The following is a 19487-nucleotide window of genomic DNA, read 5'->3' on the forward strand; positions in this document are numbered from 1 at the left end:
GTGGAAAACATTGTTAATGTGTGCAAGGCCTGTACGTATATAAGAGCCTTGTTAAGAACCTTTAAGACTGGAATTTAGAATAGCAGCCTGTTAATTAAGAACCTATTCAGGCTGCCAGAAAAAAACCTAGGTTCTTTTATGCGGGTTTTTACTGTATTATAGATAACGGAGAGTTGGGTATAGGTCCGAATGCAGCTGCATTGATATGGTGCGTGAAAGCTGATTCAAGGCAAGAATGCCTGCATACCCAATCATAAGAGGGACATCGTAATATAGACGAATAGGTGGCAAATTGAATTCCAAAAAATGTGATTCAAGCACTGTTCTAATTAGAGGGACCAAAATTGATCCTTGCGGCAGACGGCTTCAGTCACAGGGAGCCGAGAAAGGCATTCACTGGAAAAATCAAAGATGGTGTCTGCTGCCGTAACAAGTGCTGCAAGTGCTCAACTGTTTAGGTCAATTTTTTTCCATTTTGCTAAATTTATGTTTATTAGTTTATTCATTTTTAAAGATAAATGCTATCTATATTATTTAAACTTGAGAGTGCCGATTTAAGTAGCCTTTTCGGTAACAAAATCTACAGAAAAGCTTCCAGACAAAAGAAGCCAAGTTAGGCCTATATATTGAAAAGCCCTATATTGAAAAGCCCTATATTGAAAAGCCCTGATATTGATGTCCATTTCGCTTAACAGATATCTCATCTACTGATTGCTCTACCAAGAATCGATTTCGTTTATTAATGATCTAGCGTTTAAGATCAGAATTATTGTTTTCGTGACTTTTTTTAATTTTTCTTATTGGCTTGGGGCTACAATCAGGATCGACCTGTAATTCATATTGTTTACAACTAGCTGTCTAAGAAAAACATCTCCCATTAAAATAACGAAAAATAAACCTTTTGAATCTATTTCGTAATTTGAATTTGTTAATACTAAACTGCTAATACAAGTTACACAAATTTTTATTTGTGCTCAAAAATAATATATAGATATATCTATTTTATAAGAAAAATAAGTTTGGGATTAGTTTTAATATTTTTTTGGTGATTTTAGTACCTTGGTTATTTATTTGTTTTGGTAATCTTGGGCCTTGGTTTATTATAGACAACTGCTTGTAGACTGTTTCTTATTAGAGATTCACATAGGTATATGTTATATTGATGTTACTATTATTGTTTTGACTGTTGCTATTGTATATTTTGTTGAAATTGTAATCTTGGATGAAGTTACCATGAAGGAAGATACTAAGTTATTTCTGTGTAAATACTTGACAGTATACATAAAGTTTTTGTCAACAGAGCATTAATTAATGTAAAAGTTAGCTTGATATTGATTTGGCATTTGTTGTTTATCTTTTTAGGCAAGCAGAGGAACTCAAAGCTACAATTTCAGGTTTGTACTGATCAAGGCCGATCATAAACTGTATTAATTTCATAGTAATTTTTACTCATCAATAAGGGCTAGTACTTGGGAGCATTTTATGAAGGTTGTATTAACAAGAAGACAATTTTGAATTACCTAAATGTTAGCTTCCTTTCTGGGTAAACATCATGGAAACAAATTTTAAGTTAAAAAAAACAGCAAGAAAAAGTCTTGTTGTTAAATATTAAAAATTGTGTTTAGGTACAGAAAAACTACAAGAGCTAAATATGGGCTTGCCAAATGAGTTTAAATATGAATTGCAACCAAAGAGATTGATAGATTTATAATACACCATTTTATTAATGCCTACATGCTTACAGAAATGAAAAACATTCAATTCAGGATCTCATTAAGTATTAAGTAAAAGGTTTCGAAAGTTGTAAGAAGAAAATATGTATTTATTCAGTTTAGGAGTCAACAGAGTTCTAATGACTGCGCAGTTAAAATTTGTCAACGGATTCTTCATAAAGGAATACTGACTAATTATTTGCTTTGAAGGAAAATATGCTGACACCACGGACCATTTTTCAGAAGAATTTGTGCAACGTAAGAAGTGAGTAGATCTTTTCTCTTATTAACCAGGCTCTTCCTTTGAATTCTCACCAATTAACTGATATTTAAGCTGTTTTAAACATGGTATAAATAAACCAGCTGTATGGTTTTTATTATACATGGATAATGACAAGACATTTACTATTATCATGTTTTGACTCATAGTATCATTGATTGACACTTTAAGTTAAGCCTTGCTTGGTCTTGCTGTGATTGAACGCGTTTTTTTATTACTCTTACGCTGAATACGTAATGTGGCCTAATATTATATCCTGATTGTATAAGTTGTTTATCTTTCAAGATACTCTCTGTGGAATTCTAATAGATAAAGTGGTTCAATTTTTATACATCTGAAGGCAGGTTCTAGGATGTTCAGCAGGTCAAAGCAACTGACAGGAGAGCATAAACTTTATCTTTTTAAATGATGTTCTTATTCAAGAGAGATGCAGTGTTTCTTGATATATGAACTGGTACAAATGGCTGGATTTGTTAGATGTTTCTGCCCATTTTTAACAAAGGATTATGTCACTGACATTCACTGATTTGACAAATCAATTCATATTCTTTGGTATTAACTTTCAAAAAAGTTTAAACCTTTGAGCTGCAGAGTTTAAACCAGCAGAGTAAGCATGGCAACAGATCAATTACAGTACAAGTAGTACTAAAATAGTTAACCCTGCATGTTATTTTAATCATTATTGGCATACAAAGTAAAAAAAGGAAAACCCAAATTTTTATTGAATGAAGGACCTCTAGTGAACAGCTTCACTTAGGAGAAGTGTTATACACATAGCAAGGGAACAAATATGCCTACCCATTTATACACTTGCATTATACACAAATCGTGCCTACCCTTTTATACACCTAGGAATTTTTTGCTTTAAAAGAAGACATTTTAGTAGAGTAATGATAATTAGATTTCCTATCAAAAGGTTTTAAACACTGAACATATTTTACCTTTAAAATATTTGCTGCTTTTTAGCATAATTCTTGACAAATTTTCTAGGTTTCTGAATAATTCTAAATAATAAGGGTACTGACAGAAATGAAATCTTTTTGTCATTCCTTGCAGCTTGCAGGAAATATACAAGACTATACTGCTTACAGATCTGCAATATGCTTTAAACAAAAAAGTAGAGTTAGAACTGTAAGTACATTTGTACTAGTTTTTTTTTAGCTTATCAAAGTTTAAATGGAATAATAAGAGAAAGGGTATAGCATTTGATTAACAAATATATAGAATGGTTCCAGCTTCTCCACAGGTATGCCAGAGCTTAGGAGCTTGGGTGAGCTGTAGCCCCTCATTTTCCCCGAAGTATGATATTAAGGCTGAAGCATGTTTTTCAGTTTGTCTAGAGCCCCCCTTGCCACTTCAAAATGTGCTCTGGCATCCTTGTGCTAGAAACCTCAAGATGTCAGAAAGTGATATTGAATTCTGAAACTCCTCTAGTGTGTACTATGAATGGCTGATGCTGTTAACACAAATATGTATTCAAATATTATAATATTTTATAATGTCAAAACCTGTCTCGATCTTTTTTAGATGGAATAATGCATTTAAAGGCCACATTGATTATCTGAGGCAATGCTTAAAAGAGAAGCGGGTAAAAACAGTATCACTTACAACCTTAATGTTACATTGTCTCAATACTTTTTCTGACTAATATGATTGCAATATTTGAATGAAGGAAAGAACCTATCTAGTGTTCCACACTGGAACCATAATTTTAGTGACAGAAATTGCCAATCCACACCCCTGTGTATCCACAATCATTCGGAGGTATACCCAAGTTTATCCAGAAAACCTCTGAGAAGGGGATAGTTTATTTCTCAAAACCTAGGAAAGTGGAACTTTGAATAAAGGTTGTATTTCAAAACTTGACATAAATCACTGAAACAGGGAATTTTTTAAAAATCAATGTAGGCAAAGATTTCTCTTTGCTAACCAGTATCAAAGCAAAGCATACATGAAATCAAATGTGTGAATTTAGTTGGCCTATTGATATAATTATGAAAACCAAAGATTCTTTAGAAAGAGCACCACCTTAATTTGATTCAATACAACATTTGGAAGGAAATACTTTTGTATGTATCAGGTCATCTGCAACTTATGCATCCCTTTCTATTTTATCGCCATTCTGAACAAACCTATAAATCTATAAAAATAGAACTTAAGTGCAGTCTTGGACTAAAAAGTGTAAATGAATCATAGTGTAGTAGAGCAGGAACTCCTGCTCACTTTGTTTATTGCAAAAAATTTATAATTATATAGTATTATATCTCAGTGAAAAGGGTATAAAAATGTCACACATTAGTAAGAGGGAAGGGAATTTTAAGATCTTTTGGACACACCCTGATCCACACATACTTAGAAGCAGAAAATTGACAAATACAGTTGCTCTAGGTTACTTGTGGAATGAGACTTAAATAGATAGCATGTTAAGTAGTTAGGTTGATGACGATGTTCTTTTATCGAGCACATATATTCCTATATTGTGTCCACATGCACTGCTTTTCCAGTACATTTAGTACAATGACACTCCTGGTGTCTTGATAGTTTTATATTTGCTATTTACTCTTCAATCTCTAGGGGTCAGAAAAGGCAGAGCTGCAAGCAAAATTATGTTTTTTCATTGATTCATCTGTGGGCTTCTATCTCCAGGTAAGAAAACAGTAAATAACTTTCTCTACTTTGCTTCATATATCCCCTGATGATATAGTTAACAAAAGATTACAGCGCATTAAGAAAATAAGAGCGCAAAAATAATAAAGGTAAAGACAGAGGCCGAAATCTGATGTCATTTTTAGGATAATCCTTTTTGATATGCGATTCGATCTGTTTGTAAATATTTCACGAGCTGGATTTTATGAATTAAAGCAGGCGAAACAAAGCTGGCTTAAGAAGTTTTTAAGAATTTCTTACACTTAAGTTCATTGCACAAAAACGAACAAAAGTTTATTGCGAAAAGTGCTCGTAACATTTGTATTGCCGAGCCAAAACATATTGGAAACATTTTAAACCGAAAGCTTTCAGAATGTGGGAATATTCAAAACAACCTAAATTGGCAAAAACATCGCCAGAAAAGGCTGCTCGTTCCCAGTTTTCTGAGTCTGTTGTTCAAAACTTGATTACAGGGTTACCTACCCCATGCCCCCCTCAACTCCTACGTCGCGTCGGAAGCGCGTTTGGAGGTAAACCCTCTCCCTGAAAATAATTTCTAACTGATTGTAATCGTTTCTACGACGTCTTCAATGGAAAATATCAGTTCCTGCATTACTCTTGGTGCCCCTGCCCCAAACTGGAAACTTTGTCGCGCGCCCACGATATATTGCCCGCGCACTGAAATTTTCCATCCGCGCACTTTTGCATTTTGGCCACGCAAAGTCCCTTAATAACAATACAAATTTCTTAAAAGTGCGTTATTTCAGGCGCACAGTCGCACAGTCGGGCGCGTGAACTTGCCCGCGCAAGAAACAAAGTTTCTGGCCCCCTACCACACAGTACACTCATTCTTCGTACACAGTATCCACGGGCCCAAGGTTTTGCGACATTACAATAAGGTTCTTCCTTCCACCGGCGCCGTGATCGTATAGTGGTTAGTACATTGCGTTGTGGCCGCAATAACCCAGGTTCGAATCCTGGTCACGGCATTTTTGATCAAGCTTTTTTCACCGTAAAAAATGCGCTGGATTTATAAATCCAGAGTTAACATCGCAATGAACAACATTTAAAACCTCTTTTACTGGAAACCCATTTTCAATGGTTTCGGAAGTAAAATAAATTATAATTATTTGTAAATCTTTTCCATCATATATCATCCATTTAATTAGCTATGTTCAATGTTTAGAAAATTTCACAACTAACCGTTCGTCTTAGGAAAATTAATCAATTCATATGTATAAAAAAACTTATCGAATCCGCCTGTGTTTCTATTTTTAATCGCTATTTGGTAACTCGCGCAAAATGTTTAATTTTATCATTTTAAATCGGGTGGAGTTTGGCCCATGCTATTTCGTCGACCCTTATCATTAATTTGTTTCTTACTTCTTATTAATCTCTTTGATAAAATTTATCTTTTGCTTCACATAATTCAAAGCATTTTCCACTGTAGTTGTTGCAAGAATTTTGCGATTGCTATGAACTGGAATTGCCCTTCAGGACAAAAGCAATCAATTTAGGAATACTTCAAGGTAAGTGTAATCATTTTTATTTTGAAACTTCCACTTGTTATTTCAACAGTAGCTTGTTCAAATATCTAGTACAAAGAGCAAAATAAATCTTACGCAATTGATTAATCCTGTCCTGTTATATTGACGAAGGAAACAAAAAATTACGAGATCCAAGTGCCTTGAACGTCAAAGGCCCAGCAGGGGGAGGGGGCGGGTAAGGACAAGGGAACTTATCACCCATATGCCACTACAAGAAGCAAGTGTATACATTCTACATGCAACGTGAAAAAATAAGTTTGAAATTCCTTATTTTTTACTCACAAATATGATGTGAGCCTATATAATAAAGTATCAAAACGTTATCAAAGTTCGTTTGACCCTTTGGTACAGATTCGGAACCCTTGAAAAGCAAAACGATTGGGTTTTGTAAATTTGATTCATTGACTCATCAGAGGTGTTTTTACCAAAGAATGCTTTCAAGCAGTGTTCGATATGTTAATCGTTTGGCCTCGAGGCTCTGGAACTTCATATCAATTTTTAGGCATTCTGTGGAAGCATTCTGGTATCCGCTTAAAGTACTAACAACAAATATATTTCGTTTTAGGCCCTATTATATCAGAGTGCAAACCAGTAAATCAATTGAGGCCAAAGATCAGCTCATGTTATTACATCTCACAAGACTGTCTTGTTCACTTAGGAGATCTGGGTTTGTACAAACAACATTGTTATGACAGCAATTTCTACAATGTTGTATTCATTGTTGTACAAGGTTATTTGGGAAGGGGTTAATACGTTCCAAAAGGGTAGAGCGAATTATTACAAGATTTGCTTTCGATGAGCAAGAAGTCAATGAGCACTATAATGTAGTTTTTACTGTTAAAATAAAACAATGATATAGGGATTAAGCAACTGCAAAAATGACAAGCAACAGAGAGACTTCCTCTCTTGTTAGCACGGCTTTGATTGAAGTAAAGCTACAATGCCTGCCAAAAGTCTTGGAACACTGACATCAATTTCCAAGGTTAAAATCCATCATCCTCCTCTCCCCTACAGAACAATGCTGGTTTACTATCAAACTGGTTAGGATTTTAGGAAGCAATTTCTTTTGCGCTTCTTTTATGATATTTCTCTAAATCATCAACATTGTTTTAGGAGGAAGGGGGCGAAAGTAGCAATTTTATTCATGAAAGGAATGAAATATATCAAATTCAGCGTAAATTGCTTGGTGTTCCAAGTATTTTAGCAGGCATTGTAGATACTAGAGTTGAAGGAATATTTGTGTTTTTTCAAGCTTTATTTGTGGATGGGTGATATTTATTTCCCTATACTTTCCTGAAAATTCTAGCTTTCTAAACAACTCAGATTTGCATTGTAATGCTTTTACTTTCCTCAGCACGGTACAGGAACGATGTGGCGCAAGCGGAGTCATACTACAAACTGGCGTCAACAATTATCGCTGTTAATGGTAAGTACCTCATTTTCTGGTGTACACAGCGTCTTCGAACATCGGAAAACGCATAAATGAAGCCGATTATCATTAGTATTTGCACATTATGATAATATGAGTTAAGTCAAAGACTATAAAACTTTCTAATTTGTGTATTCTAACAACTATTAAACCATAAAATTTTCTATGAAACTTTCCTCACCGTGGCCTGCCGTTAAAATACTCATTCCGAAACAAGAAAAAAATATAATTTTTACATATTTAGGCCCAGATTGCTTTTTCATCAGAACAAAGACACAATATAGACAGCGTTGTACTGATTGTTATTGTAATAATACCCTGCCGTTATTTGTGAAATTGGATGACTTTGGTTCATGTTTCTGAATCTTTTCTGAACTCTACAGGTCCTTCTGTGCTACAGGTTCTGTAAAGTTTGATTCACAGTTCGTTTGGACACTTTCTTGAAGCAATTCGGCCCTTCTTCACTTCGTCATGGCTGCTGCTTGTAATTCTGCTTTTAAAAATTAGCTTTTTATCAGTCATGATTATGATAAAATGTAAACTTTCCCTTTAAAGGTCAGCCCTATAACCAACTTGCTATTATTGAAAGTGCTAAAGGCGACCAACTGAAAGCAGTCTTCTATTACTGTAAAAGGTTTGTTTTTCTGCTTTTAAATTCTTCTCACTTTTTGCTCGTTATCAGTTTCTAGATAATACACGCACAAGCCTTGCTAAGAAGGTCGAAACATTGAATTTTGTATTCTCTAAGTCGAAGAAGCCAAGCTCTCATCGAGTTATACCCTCGAGTTATTTTTGAGTTGCCACTTCCCCCCCCCCTCTACCCCCATAAAGTTATTTAAGTTCATTACAAGAGACAGTAACATTTTAGATTAAGTATCATTAAAAAATTTAACCTGTGCATGTAAAACCCCATGTTGGATGGATTATACCCTGGATACCAGTGCCACAAAACTTTGAGTGCGTAAATAGACAACCAATCAGAGAAGCGGAGGAGCAATGTCTCCACTCCTGTTTTCACTCTCGAATTTATGAGGCTTTGGTACCCAGAGTCGATGGATTGGCGCTTTGGGTTGTTGTGGAGAGTTGCCCGCCAACTCTTGAGATTTCGTGGGGGTTTTCCAACATGGACGTAAGGATTCTGACTACAAATTTTAATTGTAACAACTTTAAAAGACTGCATTCTTAGTCGGTAAACTTTAAATATTAGTAAGAAAATGTATAGAAGGACACAATTCTAGAGGCAAGACTCCCTCTTAGGGTCATCGTTCGTTTTGAAGTGAAATTTAAACAAGAATACTTAATTTACGGCTTATTACATAAGACTTATCAGATAGTTTATCGATTCCTAAAATTATGTCCAGAATTAAGCTATGTTAAGTATTTTTCAACTTAAAGATTAATTGTTTTTTACTCCAGTGCTCTGGTCCAAAACCCGTTCCCGCCTGCCGTATCCAACTTGCAGAAGACCCTACACCAATTCTGCACAAGACAGAACTTTAGGTATTCATTGCGTGTGTTATGATATGAAAGCTTATGATATTGTGAATAATAACAAGATTCTCATACATTTTAGCAATCGTTTTTGTAAGGTTAACTCTATCAAATAGACGGCAGAACTCCTAAAAACAAACAGCAGCTCCAAGTTCAACGGCATCTTGTTTTTAAGAAAAGGCGCTCATACTTTAGGCAAACGATGAAACATTTAAAGGCAGTCTGTCCCCTATTGTGCTTAACCTTTTTTTCACGGGAGTGAAATTAACGCACCGTTGAGTTTGATCGATAATTAAACGATTTAAACCAGTCATTGACAGCATGGATTCCAGAGCTTTTGAATCAAATGGCTGTGTTCCCGTTGAAATGAAGCTTTGGCTAGAAAAATTTTGTTCCCTTCTCGCGACAGATACTGTATGTCAACAGCGAAAGGAAATGCTTCCGTTATCAACAGTCAATTCCAGTAATTAAATCTTATTGCCATTCCCAATAGCTTTTTGCTCGTAGTTTCAAAAGTCGTCCACTACCGCAGCTAGGCCAGCCAAATCCATTCAGGCGGGAGGACCTATTGTTCATATTAGCCAATCATTGAGGGGACAGACTGCCTTTAAAAAAGACATGAACATATGATGTCCATATTTTATCTAACTCTTCTAACATTGGTACCTGCACTTGGGGTAACTTGGCTTGATTTCCACATATGCCTATCATCGTAATTTTTCCCTTCTTAATTTGTATTCTTGTTTACAATCAACTTAAGAAATAATAACATATAAGCCAAGTAATTGAAAGCTTTTCACATAATTTCTTATTACTAATATTAACTTGCATGGTCCTTGTTTAAGTTAAAATGCTTTGAAAGAAAACTAAACTGTATCCTCCTTGATTTTCAGCATTCTGTCGAAGACATGTTGCACAAACCTCGATGATCTAATTTCCCTTTATCTTCAATATCTTGGCTCCGTCTATTTAGTTCTCAGTGAGTGTTGCTCTTTCATTTTATACATATTTACGGTGGCCCACAGGTGCCACGGCAAAACTTACTTTCTCACGGCAAAACTTACTTTCTCACGGCAAAACTTTCTTTTTCACGGCAAAACTTTCTTTCTCACGGCAAAACTTTCTTTCTCACGGCAAAACTTTCTTTCTCACGGCAAAACTTTCTTTCTCACGGCAAAACTTTCTTTCTCACTGCAAAACTTTCTTTACGTGTTGTTGTGTACGTGATACTTAGATCTAATCAATGCTTTAGACGTTTTAAACTTCGCAGAATTTGCGAATATCTACATCTTCTCTTGATAATTCTTGCAGAAAGACAGCCCAGAAATGTTCTAGAATTTATCTAGGTTGGGCTAGGCTAGGCCTATATGCCTATCTCAACGAAACAGTACCGCATGCAAGGTCTTTGATTCCTTTGTTTTGAAAGCAGTGAAAAAGATCAATTCGTTGAAAATTGGCGTGCACATAAAATTCGTGCAAAAAAATCTCGTAGGTGCACTTGGCACGCTCGATTGTGGCTTGTAAAAAACCTATAAATTGGGTATTGTGTTTAATATCATATCATATCGTATTACTCACAGGGTGGGTTGATGGCTAGGTACTTAATTTTTTGAATAATAGTAATAACAATGAATAAAGAAATGAAATAATAAGCATGGGCATAATATAAGGGGAGAAAAAAGTGGTTGCCCAACAAACAACATCCATTGTTTATAAAAATTTTGCCCGACTGAATCATGGTAGATTTCTGCCTGACTATCGCTTTTTTGGAAACTTTTCAATGTTGAGAAACTACAGTTGCCGCTACAGCCCCCTTATCTCCCCAGACCCTTGTCTACTACGCCTATGTTAGAAAAGCAAAAGGAACAAAGCAATACGACGACGAGAATCCAATGTCACGAGATCAAATTTTCAAAATAAATTTAATTTAACTAATAAATTAAATTCAAAGAAAGTTTTGCCGTGAGAAGTAGAGTTTTGCCGTGAGAAATAAAGTTTTGCCGTGAAAAAAGAAAGTTTTGCCGTGAGAAAGTAAGTTTTGCCGTGAGAAAGTAAGTTTTGCCGTAAGAAAGTAAGTTTTGCCGTGAGAAAGAAAGTTTTGCCGTGGCACCTGTGGGCCACCGTACATATTTCTTTTTCCGGCTATTTCTTATACATTTTGTTTATTTTCAGAGATATTTTTCAATATGAAGCTAAAAACCACACAAAATCAATATCCTCATAGATGATACAAAAGTCGTGTCAGTATTTTGATGAATAAACAGTAAATTTCGGTATTGTACAGGAACTTGTGATTATCAAAATATGAACAATAACATATACTTGTGGCACATCCATTCATATCTTAAAGCAGCAATTAGTTCTTCATTTCGTGTTAGCATATGTTCTCAAATACCTTTCCATTTAGACATTGACAAAATTGGTTCCCTTCATGAAAGAATGTTGGATGATCTAGAGGTGGGTATATTTAGATGTAGCAAATATTTTTAAACATAAGATCTTCATATCTTGTCACAGACATTGAGTAAACCTTCGTTGACTATCATATCCGCATTTTTGACCTTTGCCGTGGAGGGTTATGATATGCTAAGAGATATACTTCATGTACAAGTCAAAATTATGCCTAAACCAAAATAACCTCGAGAAAATTTATAAACAAATCTTCGATTCTTTTCAAGGCCCTCAGTGATGATTTGACAAGCGATCAACTGCTGAATATGGCGCTGATAACAATATTCACACTCTACAAAAGCAAACCAAAGGAAGAAGACAGTCAAGAAGATTGCATTGCTGAAGACGAAATCGAAGTCTGGAATTTGATTTCTTCGTTCACCGCATCTTTCTATACTTTGCTGGTCACACTTGCGTCTCGTTATCAAAAACTGGATGACAAAGAGGACGAGAATAAGTTTCTGCCTTGCGTCAAAATATTATCAGACTGGATTCTGTGTTCGGGGTCTTCTATTTTGATGGAAGAAGCTTTCGATAGAAACAAAGAGTAGGCCATAATTTTAATTTATATAGTTTTATTTTTATTTATTTTTTATTTTATTTCGTCTCATTTGTATAATTGCTCAAGACCAAAAAAAATTAAAAAAACCTTCTAGTCCTGATCCAAATCTAAATTTGATCCTAAAATCTTCATCTAATTTTGATTTAATTTGATTCTTTAAGTATTCAAAGTTTTCTAAAACACAAGATGAGGCCCCTTTACAAATGCCAGAAATTTTATAAGTAAAAAGAAAAACTAACCACGCTTTGAACCTTTTTGTTATTCTGGGATTATTTACATGAGAGCCAAAAGAACGTCTCTGTCCCAATCTGAGAATATTTATTTCTTTTTTCTATTTCAATTTATACTTTTTTGCTATTTTAGGCTTTATAAAAGTCTAACATTGCTTGGTAATGGATTGCTTGTTAAAGCTACGGAGATTACGTCCCCAACCGGTATGTTTTTACAACGAGATTTCAAGGATGTTTTTCTGTTTTCGTGACGTTTCTTTGAATTTATTCCATGCTGGTGTCGTCTTTTTCCAATCGGGTCAGATGGGCCAGCCTCTCAATCACTTGAAATTGACGTCAGTTTGATCAATTGTTAATTTAGCGCTTGCTCGATCGGCAGATTTCATCCCGCTCTACTGAGCCAACTCACCTGAAAGCCTGAATTTGCTCTCGGTTAATCAGGATACCGCCAATAAACATCAAATATTTAGGCGAATGAAAAATAAATGTTGCCCCTATCACAATGAAGCAAATTTACAATCAAAACTAGTACTTGCTTTGATATTACTAAGGCTTATGACAAACAAACGGGTTGTAGGCTGATATTCGAAACGAATTATGCACCCAGGAATAATCAGCGAAGCTGCCATGCCAATGTTGGATAGGCCTCTCAGAAATCAAGCGAATCGTTACCGATTTTTTAATATTCCCAAGTAAATTTAGGTCTCTAGTAGCCGTTGACACTAGGGTCAGTTACCCCTGATACCCCATTTTAGCCCCCTGCTAATTTGTTATTGATTTCAATATTTTAAGAAGTACAAAAGACAAATTTAATTTTATCAACAGCCTTGCCTCTGCCAGAAGATCGTGAAGTGCGTGGCTTCTTTCCACTGAGAAGAATTCACAGGTTAGTTGGATCATTTCGTGTTTACTAAGACGGTTTCTTCAATTATGTAAAGATTACTTTAAAAAGCTCAGGAATGTGCCAAAGGATTTTCTTATACATGACTTGAAGAGATCTTTGGATAAATATCTCTACTCAGGATGCAGAAATTATCTTGAGCGATGAGTGACACCACGCCTGCGTGTACCATCTAACCAGCAGACGAGGTAAACAGCTTCAAATTAAACGTCTTTAATAAAACCGGTTAGGTAACACGAAAAGAGGAAAAAGTCGGCAATAATTGGGCACTCCTTTCATTAAAAAGTTAATTTATTTCGGAGGTAAATTTTAAAAAATCGGGGTGTGCGGGGTTAAGGGTAGATGGTGCAGCTTAGATACCAACTTGCTTGCAGTAAGCCAAACAAAATAGCCAGTGAAAAATATATTTCAATTCTCATGTTTTTAGACGGCTACAATTCAAACACAGTGACAAGGATTCAATCAATGTTCAAAGCTTGCGTGCGTATAGAATCATTTCCTACATCAACTGGCTGTGTCAACAGGAGCCTGCCTCAAGGTGAGCCGATTTCGCCTCGTTTTCAATTTCCCTTACATGTTGAACTGTTTTAAAAATACGTTTGTTATTTACACATATTCATTCGTGCTTCCAGATACATCGCAAAAGGAGAAAGCAACGGGAATGCCAGATTTTTCTTCCTTCAGGTACTGTTTTATTAACTTTAAATAAATATATGTTAAGAGTAATAGTAATAGCGACGTCACTTTAAAATATTTGTTGCCAAACCCAAAAACCTTCCGATTAAATGACTATACAATTAGATGCCAAAGGAGAGGTGGGTGGACTAGAGCACCTGAGCTAGGCCCTTGCACGCTACACATTTAACTTAAACATACTTTCGTTAACAATCTTTTCGCAAGTTCTATCTTGTCGTGGTGTCAATTAGCATCATATCAAAAAAATCTCATGATTTTTTAGTAGCAATCGCTCAATTTAGCCAGTAAAGCTTGACTTATGAACCGAGTTCTACCCATATATCTCCAACCCATCAAAATGCATCTGCATTTTAATGCTATCCTCAATTCTCGATGTTATCCACAGTCTTATTCTCGAGTTGAACAATATCATATTTTTTGTTTGAGCAGGAAGACCCCGTCAACGATAAGCATTCGCCTAAGGAACTGAAAACGAGCACTAATGATTTTGATGTGGCGGTCAGAGAGCTATTCGATGCGTTGCCGGATCTCCAGGGGGTATGTTTGGCGTTTTGCAATTGTCTTCTTTCCAACCATTTCTACCTAGCATCCGAAGGTAGTTTTTAGGACACTGAGAAGCTTATACTTATCGAGCAGAGTGTCCTGGTCCTTCCTCTTGATGTAACCACACCTCATGATTCCTGCGCCTGGAATTACAGAGAGCTGGCGACTCTCCTCACGCTGGGTGAAAGTTTGGTCGTGCCAGGGAATCTAACCACGGACCCTTAAGTCTGTATTCAGCGCCTCTAACAACTGAGCCATCCTCATTTCTTACCGTATGCCTCAAGTAACAATACTTTTAAATAACATTCATATTTTGATGGAATTACTAGAAAATTAAAGCAAGAAGCCACCAACATATTATTTTCCTTCAAGCTGGCATCATCATAGTGGCACTTACGTAATTACTGTGTATGGCAGTTTCAAGGTGTACTGTGTATGGCAAAAAAAATAAAAACGTAACTGTAAAGGTAAAGTTACATCGCCGCTGGACCATCTTAGAAAGTATAACCATTTTCACTTAGTGTGATAATGTGGTAGCTAATTTTAAGTGGTTGTTATTTTAAATAAGGGTATTACCATATTTAAGTGTCAAAGTTCTGAAGCACCAAACATCTTTTGTAGAGAACCCATCAAGCACGAAGCAAATCTCCGTTTAGAGAGACAAGGTTGGTACATTTATGTCAAAACGCATCTTAAGAGCTGCTTCTTTTATTTATTGATAATAGGCCTAATTCAGTCGTTTTTCGTGTAGCAAATCTTTGATGTAACAGGCCAAGTAGTGATCAAGTGATTATGATTGAGATATAAATCATGGCAGCACTTCGATTAAGACTGCGAATGATTAACTCAATCTTATTAATTATTTCTAGCCGAAGTCCTTAAACTTAAATGACATTTATTGCTTGTTTAGATCTTTGTTCAGAACTGATTCTGAAGAACAGGGAATCAAAGACGTCCCTGTGGTATCTGGTCCTGTTGCTTCGTATTCATTGTTCGATTCGCCGTGGAGTGTCCCTTTGAACAGGTCTCCAACCAAAGGTATCTGTTACTGACCTTACTTCTATTTACCTATACCATTTTGTTTGCTGGTATTTTCAAATTAAATACTGTAGGGAGGTTATTTCAAGCACTTCGGGTAAAAGGCGAAGGATTATTGTCAAATCAATGGTGACACGTGACGCATTTCTACATCCACCTTTCTATTCGCTGTTTACATCTTTGTTTTATTGTTTTTTGGTACATTTCAGCCATGGAATCTAGTTACAGTATTTTTTAGAAAAAAGCGTCGTTGTAACTGTACCTTAGATTGCAGTGCTTTGTTTACCGAGGTTTAATCTACCTCCCTAAGCTGACAATGAATTATGACTTTCAGAGTCGTCATCAGATGAGCCAGGCTATTCGGAACTGTTTGAAAAGCTAACCCTGGATGGTGAGGCCAGCCCGCAACCATCAGCGTTTGCTGGTAGCGAAGTAGAAGCTATAACAACATCAGAAATGTTCCCAAAATCTACAAGGTCTGTAAACATCGGAGTATTCCCATCCTCGGCCACGTCAGCTAACGCACAGTCGCGCCATCTTCACGCTAAGCAGCGAGACAACCGGCCTCTACCCTCTTCTCCAATGGCAAGTCAAATCCCAAACCACCCTATACAACAACAGCTAACAAGAATTGCCATGAACAACCCACATATTGCACAGTCTAGTTTCTACGGCCAGGCTGTTGGCCCTAACAGAATACCAGCTCGTGTCGAGGGGCCAGTCCTTCAGCAAAATCATGTCGGAATCAACAATGCGGGTATAGCCATCAATCAACACCCTTTGTCATTTGTTGGGCCAGTTCCACGTGTACCAATAGCTGTGCAGCAAGGCATGTCCCACCCAGGACATTTTCCAGCTTTTGTGCCACCAGTGGTGCCAAATGGTGCAGTGTTTGGGGCTATTGGTCAAACCCCGCGGTCGCAGTATCAAAACAACCAGGGCCATACCCACCAGCATCCTCCAAATACAATCAATTTTACACCCCCTGAATCACCTGGCCTTTCTCGGAATTCGCCACAAGGAAACCAGGTAATATTTATTTATTGATAAGTCAAGATAAGATAAGATAAGATAAGATAGATAAGATAAGGCAATACATGACAGCAACTTATGGCTTTGATTCGCAATAGCTCTAAAAACAATCATTAAAACATAAGGCGACCTCAGAGCTGACAACTATCAAAACATTACGCGACCTCAGAGCTGATTACAATATCATTTGTTACCTGTCCTGAAGGAAAGGTTTCTTACTTTCATCTGATCTATCGTTATCCAAATGTGAAGCAATAATTAAATAAAGAGGGATTTTCAGTTGTTTCGATCATTGTAGCATTTCTGATTCAATCACCCCTGTAATTTTAGCCATTTTTGTAACAGATTTTAGTAAGCAGTCTCGGGTCAGCACCTCTAACCGGGGCCTCTATTTCAATACGTTGTTTTACATTGTGGGAGTAAAAGGGTTAGTTTTCATTTGTGGCTAAGCAGCTCTTTTCCGTTTAGTCAATATGGAGCTCAAATTTTGGATTTGGCCATGGTGCAATGTCCCCGTTGGAACAGTTGTTAAGTGACCAAAAGAGGACCCAACAGCCACCAGTGCACCGGAAACCAACGAAGTGAAATTCTTGGAAGGGAAAACCTCATCAAATGCTTCCTGGCATCCAATTGTTGAGACGTGTGTCTCTTGGTTTCCTGTGGAATTTATCTACAGCCATTAACCAAGGTAGTAGCTTTCTGCTACGAGGTTCGAGGTGTTTGTTGCCTCAATGAGCACTAAGTGAGCCGTAGCGACGTGGTTTTAGTGCATTTTCCAGTTGATAGGCACTGTTTGTACGGGCAAGGTTTAACATCAACTACAATAGTTTCAATTTGACTTGATGATATATCAGAAGAAATTTCTGGCTAGCGCCATTATGAGAAGCATCATATTGATAAAGTTTAATTGCAGTTTCTGTGGATTGCCACCAGTTTTATGGTTTGCTTTGTTAAATTGAATTCCTTGGAAAACGTCTGGTAGTTTATGAAGCTGAAATGCCTAGTGTTAAACGTGGAAAGACGTTCGTTGTCGCTTCCACTTTCACGTAGAATGTATCATTTAATAACTCAGTTCAGATTTAGACTTTGAAATGTACCAGTTGTATTTTAATGTACCCTGAAAAATGGTAAACGAGCTGAAATTTTTGTGTTTATCGTTAGTTTGTTTTTGAACTCTGAAGTTATTATTAGCTTGTCAAGGCTAGGAATCCGACAAAAAGAGCACTTGAACTTAGAGCACTATCCCAAACTAATTCTGTAGTACCACCGTCATCACTTTACAATTGCCATTGCTTCGGTCTGACTGATGAGATTAGACCCTCTTATAACAAATTCAAATGATCGAGGGTCTGTTTGTTTAATTTTTGATTCGATAAATACTCATAATAAAGTTTAATTCTTACTAATAGAGAATAGAGTATTTCACAGTTAAGCCCCGCAAGGATAAGATTACGAAACAAAGTGCGAAAAATAGGAAATTAAGTAAGCAACTTATTATTGAGGAAAGTTGAATGGAAGTTTTGTTGAGCATGTTAACGTTGTGGAATAGCAATTGTCACTTAATTTAGGCTTTGAAGCTCTGAGATGTAATCTGGTTACTGCGCAGGATCGTAGTGACTTAAGTTGTTGAAAACACTAGCCTCATATTGCTTCCTTCTAGCATCCCACATGGAAAGTATAATTTGAAAACCGTAGAAGAATTAAGGTATTAATATCAACAACATTTAAAATATAACAGATTGTAATGTTTTTTTCAAACGCTAAGGATCATTAGTAAGACCAATTCCTGTATTAACAATGGAACTCACCCATTCACATTTATTGTAGCCTTAAACCCCCGTTATGCCTAGCCCTGGAGACTGCAAAAATGCATAACTGCTCTATGCAAGTGTTCTGCCTTTTAGGCCAGGCACGTTTCATGGTTTGTGAGGTATAGGATGAGTAATTAATTATGCCACAAGCATAATTTGCCATTCATCCAAACATCGTTTACCCATTTTGCCCCCTAGAACCCCCAAGTAGCCCTTAAAATGAATGACTAGGTTGTTAATATCTGTTTTCTATATGTTTGTTGATTTTGCAACATTAAAAGCAATAGCAGTAACTGTACTTTTTAGAAAAAGTGAATACTAGATTTTGTAGATTTAAGTCCACGTACTTAATTGTTTCAAATTGCCAATTCAGTTTTAATTAATAAGATTCACTGTAAAAAACAAACCCAATGAATTTGATTTAGCAACAAATGATATTCGTTTTTCATCTTTTGTTTTCTGGTATGGCCTGATCCAGTGTCCTCAGAATGAAATTCATATGTGCAGGGAGGGGGGGGGGTGCTGCCTGTTATATTGCTTCCTATTCAGTACACTTTTATAACGAAAATAAAGTACAGTTTGACAATTATTGGGGGCTCCAGCACCCTAGCCCCCATTTACGTAAACTTTGTGATCACCGGTCTTGTGCTCAGTTTTGAAACTAAAATAGTTTCTGATCGGAATACATTTCTAGATATGAATAAGAGCGAATCTGAGATGGGAACTACAGAATCTTTCGCCAGTATTCTTTGTGATATTGGTGATTTGTGATTTCTTTTATTACATCATTACTTTCTTTTATTTCAATATTTATGGCTAAGATATTGGTTTTTCAGATTTTACTTGGTATATCATACATAAAAGAAATTACTGTCAGTGGTTACTACGAATATTAAAAATTAATAAAGTTAAGTCATGATTTTGATTTCATATTGGGTATTTATTAGTACGATATTTGTTTTGACTATGAAATTTAAATTATACAGAAATTTTTAAATACTTGACAGGTCTAACTTAAATTTGTTATGACGTTTAATATTGTTTAAATTTCAGCATATCGTCCACATAAATAAGACTTTAATGTGAGATAAAAGAAACGTTTCGTACGCGGCTTCCAA

General features: G+C 36.1%; 1 protein-coding gene and 1 non-coding gene across 2 annotated transcripts; both read left to right on the forward strand.

Annotated features, from left to right (window-relative positions):
- The first annotated feature begins 266 nt into the window (after positions 1–266).
- On the forward strand, positions 267–19433 carry LOC135693155 (nonsense-mediated mRNA decay factor SMG7). The gene is made up of 23 exons (XM_065211544.2): positions 267–458; positions 1363–1394; positions 1923–1977; positions 3049–3123; positions 3520–3580; positions 4567–4638; positions 6089–6167; positions 6751–6852; positions 7540–7611; positions 8170–8248; positions 9031–9114; positions 9999–10084; positions 11513–11562; positions 11784–12103; positions 12482–12552; positions 13174–13234; positions 13677–13787; positions 13882–13933; positions 14375–14482; positions 15110–15153; positions 15399–15526; positions 15861–16555; positions 17027–19433. The coding sequence occupies exons 1-23, from the start codon at positions 412–414 to the stop codon at positions 17141–17143; spliced, it is 2601 nt and encodes an 866-aa protein (XP_065067616.2). The 5' UTR covers positions 267–411; the 3' UTR covers positions 17144–19433.
- On the forward strand, positions 5556–5627 carry Trnah-gug (transfer RNA histidin (anticodon GUG)). The gene has a single exon. It is a non-coding gene; the product is annotated as a tRNA-His (tRNA).
- Positions 19434–19487: the final 54 nt, after the last annotated feature.

This window comes from Rhopilema esculentum, chromosome 11 (genome assembly GCF_057945365.1).
Source record: "Rhopilema esculentum isolate cy_ngs chromosome 11, ASM5794536v1, whole genome shotgun sequence".
In the NCBI taxonomy this organism is placed as follows: domain Eukaryota; kingdom Metazoa; phylum Cnidaria; class Scyphozoa; order Rhizostomeae; family Rhizostomatidae; genus Rhopilema; species Rhopilema esculentum.

Excerpts from the sequence above, each read along its gene's own strand:
- LOC135693155 (XM_065211544.2), top strand. The coding sequence starts at position 412 with ATGGTGTCTGCTGCCGTAACAAGTGCTGCAAGTGCTCAACTGTTTAG. Across the intron at positions 6,853-7,539 it reads TGTTCACTTAGGAGATCTGG|CACGGTACAGGAACGATGTG; the intron begins GTTTGTACAAAC and ends TACTTTCCTCAG. Across the intron at positions 15,527-15,860 it reads GAACAGGTCTCCAACCAAAG|AGTCGTCATCAGATGAGCCA; the intron begins GTATCTGTTACT and ends TATGACTTTCAG.